This window comes from Lacerta agilis, chromosome 11 (assembly GCF_009819535.1).
Source record: "Lacerta agilis isolate rLacAgi1 chromosome 11, rLacAgi1.pri, whole genome shotgun sequence".
Taxonomy (NCBI): Eukaryota; Metazoa; Chordata; class Lepidosauria; order Squamata; family Lacertidae; genus Lacerta; species Lacerta agilis.
Genome location: NC_046322.1, coordinates 2,662,069 through 2,669,675, shown reverse-complemented (window position 1 = coordinate 2,669,675; position 7,607 = coordinate 2,662,069). Strand labels below are relative to the sequence as shown.

At 46.2% G+C, this 7,607-nt stretch overlaps 1 protein-coding gene across 1 annotated transcript; it reads right to left on the bottom strand.

Annotated features, from left to right (window-relative positions):
- Window positions 1-426: 426 nt before the first annotated feature.
- DCTN3 (dynactin subunit 3) lies at window positions 427-5,426 on the bottom strand. Its single transcript, XM_033164372.1, has 7 exons — window positions 5,316-5,426; window positions 3,889-3,973; window positions 2,972-3,058; window positions 2,472-2,555; window positions 1,937-1,995; window positions 1,313-1,372; window positions 427-807 (listed from the first exon to the last, which is right to left on the bottom strand). Exons 1-7 carry the CDS (start codon window positions 5,424-5,426, stop codon window positions 718-720), a joined length of 576 nt encoding a protein of 191 aa, XP_033020263.1. The 3' UTR covers window positions 427-717.
- Window positions 5,427-7,607: the final 2,181 nt, after the last annotated feature.

Genomic DNA, 7,607 nt, shown 5'->3' with positions numbered 1-7,607 from the left:
AAATGTCGGTTCTTAAAGGAAGTGGGCCCAAGCCACCCGAGACCTGCAATCCCCGCACATTCTCCAAGAACTACCAAGAGCCCCCCTCTCCATCTTCTCGTGCATGTACCACATTTGCATGTAGAGAGTCATCCTTGCTGGCTCTCTCTTACTAACAGAATTCTCCCCTCTTGACAATTTCCAAAAGTGAAGGGAACCACCTTCTAGAAGCTGTGGATAATATTTTGGTAGCTCAGGACGGTGTGGAGTGGAGCTCCAACACACTAGGTTTTACTTCAATGAGGTTTTTTGAAATTGAACATATAACAGTGTGTTCCTAAACATGACTGCCCTGTGCAATCTATTAATTTTTACAAATAAATATCAATGAAATGCAAATGCTGAGGTGAATTGCCTCATTTCTCTACACAACAGCCACATCAGTACTGGGGGTTGTTAGGATTTTATTGTTGTCCACAGTGTGACAGATCGTGCTCCTTCAACCTATTGGTTGAATAAAATAAATTAAAGAGGAAATGATAAGCTGGAAAAGAAATATATACACACATTGAGCCCCATAGTAAGGCCAGGAAAGGAGAAAATGTGGCTTATGGATTAATACCCATGATATCATTTCTAAGAACCACCAGCAGGGCCTCTGCTACATTCAAGGGGAATATGAGAGCAGGATGCTAGAAAGCTACAGGAGCCAGCTGATACCCGGCTGCCACTCTGCCCTCACTCGGGCACAGGCTTGACTTGCTTTGCTGCTTCGAGCTGGGTCAGCATTTCATCCCACTGGACAAACTGTTTAGAAAGGAGAAGAGTCTGGGGCAATCTTTTAAGGAAAAGAAGTTGGGAGTCTGACAAACGCAACAGCAAAAGCAGAAGAGAGGGTGTGCCAAAAGGAAGAAGAAGAGGAAGAGGAGGAGTTTGGATTTGATATCCCGCTTTATCACTACCTGAAGGAGGCTAACATTCTCCTTTCCCTTCCTCCCCCACAACAAACACTCTGTGAGGTGAGTGGGGCTGAGAGACTTCAGAGAAGTGTGACTAGCCCAAGGTCATCCAGCAGCTGCATGTGGAGGAGTGGGGAAGCAAACCCGGTTCCCCAGATTACGAGTCTACCACTCTTAACCACTACACCATGCTGGAAGGACTTTAAAGGGAAGACCGGAAATCGTCAGTCCGAGATGGAAGTATTGCGGCAGGTAGAGGAAAGCTGAGCTGACAGAGCTGGGGTGGGGCAGCTTTCCCTTAACATGGTGGCCAGCAAAGGCACAACCTGCAGGATGATGCACTCTGCATAGCGGCGCTGCGGCAAAAAGGATACCATTTTGTTGTAATCTTCTAGGAGGAACCGGACGTTCTCAGTCACTGCTTCGCTTTGATCCTGCAACAGCGAAGGCTTCAGTCAGACAGGGTTTCATGAGTTTCATGACGTTGCCAATTTGGTGTTTTGGCACTAAGCTGTAAGTCTAACAAGTGTTGTTTCTTCCCACAGAAGAGCTGCCACGTGGGAATCAACACAGTTGGAGACTTTAAGGCTCCTGCTGTGCTGCATCAGAACATCTGAGTCCAGATTTTAGAAAATTCAACTAGGCAGCCGTGTAAGAAGGAGCACTTCAAAATAGCAGAGTGCTTGGCCTAGAATAATAATAATAATAATAATTTATTATTTGTACCCCGCCCATCTGGCTGGGTCTCCCCAGCCACTCTGGGCGGCTTCCACCAAACATTAAAATACATTTAAAATATCACAGTTTAAAAACTTCCCTAGAATGCCGAGTAAGCAGGGGGCCATTTGTCTGGGGCATATGGAGGATTTCTTCATATGCTTTGCTTATATGAGTGACAGACGATAACGGTGTCAGCTCCTGCCAAGTTTTTCGACTGGAAAAGAGTGGAGGAATCCAAACAATGATTCTCTGCTTTTGTTCTCAAGCATCCAGCTTACCTGCTGCTGAATGTGGATCTGTGAAAGCCTCTGCAGCTTGGTAGCATGGTCAGGAGCAGCTGCAAGAGACCACAGAATGAGTGTTGGGCTCTTGATTCTCAGGAATGGTACTCAATACTATTAGGTGTTCCAATGTAACATCCTTGAAACATGCTTCCATATGTGATATGTATATAGACAACTAGGGGGCTAGTTTTAGGAGGAAAAGTGGCAAGTAGCTCAACTATAAATGTTTATAAATGGGTCGTCTCTTATTGGTGAGCATAAGAGTCTGCTGAATCAGGCCAATGATCCAGCTCCCCCCCCCCCCATGGCAGGGAGCAACTCTACTGGGCTAGCTTGGCATTCTGTTTTTAAAGACATGTAACCTGGGCTTGTAGATAACAATATTACAAAGCGAGAAGATGGCATTATTATGCAATGACTTTCACAAAAATGCCTGTAAATGCATAAAAACATAACGTGAGTCAGAATGAACCAGCGGCAACAGATGTGTATCTTAGCTCTTGGTACTTGGGTAAGGGGCAAAACTTGCCTTTGATATGTGCACTGTCCAAATAAGGCTGCAGGCTGTTGACTTGCTCCAGAAGTGCTGCTTGGGCCAGGATGGACTGCTCCTCTGTTGGAGAAGAACAGAATGAGATACATCAGTAGAGGGAAGAGGGGTCAACTTTGTCATTCAACGGCAACAGAGCAAATAGCACAGCAGATGAACGAAGGAAAGGAGCTGGCTGTTTAGTTGGGCTGAAGCAAAACAGAATGCTTAAAGAACAGATTAATGTATCTAGAATATGACATTAAGAGTGCAAGTAGTCTTCTTCAAGTATTCTAAGCAATAAAAAGGGAAGCCGAAAAATCCCCAGTAACAACATTAAACATCTAAGGCTGCAATCCTATGCCCATTTACCCGGGAGTTAAGTGCCACTGAATTCAGTGGGGCTTACTTCTAGACAGACATGTTTTAGGAATGCAATGTACATTGAATAACCCAAAACAAAACAACAACCCCCAAAACTATTTCATATTGTGAATTACCTGCTAAAATGAATTGCAGCTTCATAGCATCTGGAATAGCCATTCGATCAATGTATTGGGGATCTAAATATTTTATGACATCTTCAACTTGAATCAGAAAGAAGAGAGAATCAGAAATTTAGAACATAGCAATGACAGAAAAGGTATTGTCAGATTAGGCAGAATACTTGGAAACAGATCAGAGCCAGTTATGACTTTCAATAATTTTTCTAGGACTTCCAGCCATGAATTTGCCATGAGGGTCAAGGGACATTCACAATAACCCCCAATGCAATTAGACCATCTTTAGCAAACCACTATTCTCTCAGTTGCACAAAAGTAGATAAAATGTCCAGATACAAGTAAACTTAATAGCAATTCTAAAGTAAAGTACTATTACCACTTTAGGCGAAGAAAAGCATTTTTATCCTGTGCAGAGAAGACAAAAACAAAGAGGCATATAAAGTTTGGCCAGAATTTCCACAAATTGGGTGCCACTACAGAGAAGGCCTTAACACAGCATGTGGATGACTCTGAAGATAGGACTCCTAGGATAATCTTAAAGCTTATTCTTTATGCCACCCTTTTACAACGCCAAACAAGTTTCCAGAAACCCACAATAACTGCTTTGGATTATGTATTAATGTTATTCCAGAGACCATAGAAGACTGCCATAGATGCAGCCACTACTACAGAAGCCACAGCCACAACATCATCACAAGATCAAGAAAGCTTTATGCTGTTCATTGCAACTTTAGGAAGTCATGGCTACTTTTATGTTCAAATACCGGTAATTGATTTCCCCCACTGACATCGCCTCACCATAATAAATTCTCAAGAGTTCTGCAGTCTTTGACAATCTTAAGACACCCCTTATTTCAGCTGCTCCTAAGCCTATTGCAGATTGATTTGTTTTGAAAAATATAACCGGCACTTACTTTTCTTGAAAAGAATTTTAACTCGCTCTCTTTTGCTTGCCATGTTCCCCAAAGCCACCTGGACTTTAACCAAGCCATCTGCTATCTAGAAGAAAAAGGACATTGTCAACAAGTTATAAGACAAATTATATACAGCAGGAGTGGCTAACCACCGAGATGGATCTGGTCCAGTAAACCACAGATAGTGAGTGACCCGCCACACCTGCAGCTTCATTGTATAGTTAAAGCTATGGTTTCTCCAGTAGTGATGTATGGAAGTGAGAGCTGGACCATAAAGAAAGCTGATTGCAGAAGAATTGATGCAAACATGAGTCTGACCAAACTGTGAGAGGCAGTGGAAGACAGGAGTGCCTGGCGTGCTCTGGTCCATGGGGTCACGAAGAGTCGGACACGACTGAACGACTGAACAACAAAATGATTTGCTTGCGTAGTCGAAGCCATTGCAAAACAACAACAACAAAAACAAGCAATTATATGATCTGGTTTAAAAATAATTAAAACCGGGCATTCTGTCAGCTTAAGAGTTTTCTTCCTTGGAGAATGGAGGCAGGGCAGGCGGAACCGGGAACAAGCTTAAGGAACCGAGGGAAGCCACAGACACAAGCCATGCTGAGCTGAACGAGCCAAGGGTCTGAGACCTCTGGGTATAGAGTGGTATATAAATTCAATAAATATTCTTCTTTGGCGATCACTTGTAGCTGAATAAGATTAACAATTAGTCTGTAAGTGACTATGGAGGCCAATTCTGGATCCACACGTCCTTCCACATTGCGGAAATAGGTTTCTGGGCAGGAGTTGACCACGGTGTGGATTTGCCAAGCGTGCCTTCCTCTTAGCACATTTCTCCCTTGCGTCCTGAGTTCGAGTGTCTTCAAAGTCCATGACACCTTTGGTAAAGGCTGTTCTCCAGCTGGAGTGCTCGCAGGCCAGTGTTTCCCAATTGTTGGTGTTTATACTACATTTTTTAAAAATCTGCCTTGAGACGGTCTTTAAACCTCTTTTGTTGACCACCAGCATTACGCTTTCCATTTTTAAGTTCAGAATACAGTAGTTGTGAGCCAGCCCAGCGGTTCCATTGACCAAAGCTTTACTTAGATCCCTTTATCGTTTGAGACCCGCGGGCTTTCTTTTTTTCTTTTTAAAAAAGTTAGACAATAAATAAGGGCCTAACTCTGTACGAGGCGGCTGCTTCTGTCACCGGCAGCACTTCCATTCAGGGGCTGGGGAAACTAGGCAGTTCTAGCCTCGAGGCCGGAGATACAGGCCTGGTCCAGGAGCCAGGCCCGAAGCGGACCCGCTTTCGGCTCTCCTGACTTTGAATCTGTAAGCCGTCTCGAGTCCCTGACAGGGGAAAAGGCGGCCTACGAACAAACAAATAAACAAACAAACATGGTTATAGCAAGAAATAAACACGACAGCAGCGATACCTTGCGGGCCCCCGCCGAGCCTTCACTCCCCACGGGCGCCCCGTAGACGCGCCCCTCCAAGGCGTCGACCCGGCCCTGCAGCTGATATACCTCCACCGCTGCCGCCGCCATCTTGCTAACACCCGAAGCGCCAGCGCCGGCCGGGCGGGAAGGGAGCCAATCAGAAGCGATGCCCGCCGGAAGTTGGGGCGGCGCGAGGGCGGGGCCTCTGAGGGGGACGTGATATTCCTTAACGGGCGCCGGGCGGCGCTGCCCTATCCCTTCAAGCTTGTCTATGCTAAGCGGTTGGGTGGCCACCCGGAAGTTGGCCCTCTCGCGACCCGGAAGCGGCTTTCAGCGTTGCCATGGAGACATCGAGGCCTAGTTCTCCGCTGCCAAGCCCCGGGTAAGGGAACTTTAACTAGGCCGGGGAGCCCGGGTTGTTTCCACAGGAGGCCCACCACGTGCCTCCAAGGGAAGCCTGCCAAGCCAACCCCAGAGCACAAGAGCAACGCGCTCCTTTCCTGCGGCCTCCACCCCGGAATGGGTATTGGAAAGCCTTGCCGAATCCCGATACTCCCATTACCCGCGGCTGCCGTGGCGCTGGGAATGCTGGGAAATGGAGTCCGGAAGCGACGGAGGGCACCTAGTTGAGTGAGGCAGAACCTGCCAGTGCCGTTTAAACCTTGGATGGGAACTGAATATAGAGCCCTGGGGTGGGTTGAGGCCCTTAATGGGATAAGCCATACGCCGGATCTTCGCTGCCTCCATGAATTTGTCTAATCCTCTTTTAAAGCCATCCAGATTGGTGGCTGTTCCTACCTCTTGTGGCAGGGAGTTCCATAGTTTGTGCTGCATGGAAAAAGGACCTTCCTTTTATCCGTCCTGGATCTCCCAACCTTCAGCTTCAGGCGATGTCCATGAGCTCTAGTGTTTTGAGAGAGGGAGGAAAACTTTTCTCTATCCATTGCTGCCTCCAGCAAGAGTGAATGTAGCCACCGTGGCTTGTTGTTGTTCAGTCATTCAGTCGTGTCCGACTCTTCGTGACACCAGGCACTCCTGTCTTCCACTGCCTCCCACAGTTTGGTCAAACTCAAGTTGGTAGCTTCGAGAACACTGTCCAACCATCTCGTCCTCTGTTGTCCCCTTCTCCTTGTGCCCTCCATCTTTCCCAACATCGGGGACTTTTCCAGGGAGTCTTCTCTTCTCATGAGGTGGCCAAAGTATTGGAGCCTCAACTTCAGGATCTGTCCTTCTAGTGAGCACTCAGGGCCGATTTCCTTGAGAATGGATAGGTTTGATCTTCTTGCAGTCCATGGGACTCTCAAGAGTCTCCTCCAGCACCATAATTCAAAAGCATCAATTCTTCGGCGATTTCCAATACAAATCTCCAATTACCAATCAAATTTGTTGTTGTTGTTGTTGTTCAGTCGTGTCCGACTCTTCGTGACCCCATGGACCAGAGCACGCCAGGCACGCCTATCCTTCACTGCCTCTCGCAGTTTGGCCAAACTCATGTTAGTAGCTTCAAGAACACTGTCCAACCATCTCGTCCTCTGTCGTCCCCTTCTCCTTGTGCCCTCCATCTTTCCCAACATCAGGGTCTTTTCCAGGGAGTCTTCTCTTCTCATGAGGTGGCCAAAGTACTGGAGCCTCAACTTCAGGATCTGTCCTTCTAGTGAGTACTCAGGGCTGATTTCTTTAAGGATGGATAAGTTTGGTCTTCTTGCAGTCCATGGGACTCTCAAGAGTCTCCTCCAGCACCATAATTCAAAAGCATCAATTCTTCGGTTAATAGCATCAATGGTTAATAGTAACTATTAATACGCTTGTTCTCCATGAATTTGCCCTTAGTGAGGTTACAGGTGGGTCTGGGTGGGGATTTTGACGGATCACAAGTAGATCTCTCTTGTGTATCGATTGGCACAGTTTTTTCTGTGGTGCGGTTTGTTTCTACATCCACTTGCACATCTCTGTTGTCCTAAAGCTCTTCCTGCTAGCTTCCCTGTGTTGTTCATTTATTTTCAGCAACTCTCGTAGATGTGCTTTCATTTCTGGTAAAAATAACTGTGCAGATTGCAGCTGTTGGGTGACTGGAGCCATAGCACAGAATAATATGGGCTTAGGAGCACAATGCAAACAACAAAATTTTTATCTGCATAATGCACAGAGCAACCGGAAGTCGTCTTGTCTCGATGCTGCTTGGTCCTGCTATTTGTTCAAGTTGCAATACAATGCTTGGGTAATTATCCACAAACACACAGATATTTTTTGTATTTTATAGTCCACCGTGTTTCACAGAACATTGGCATA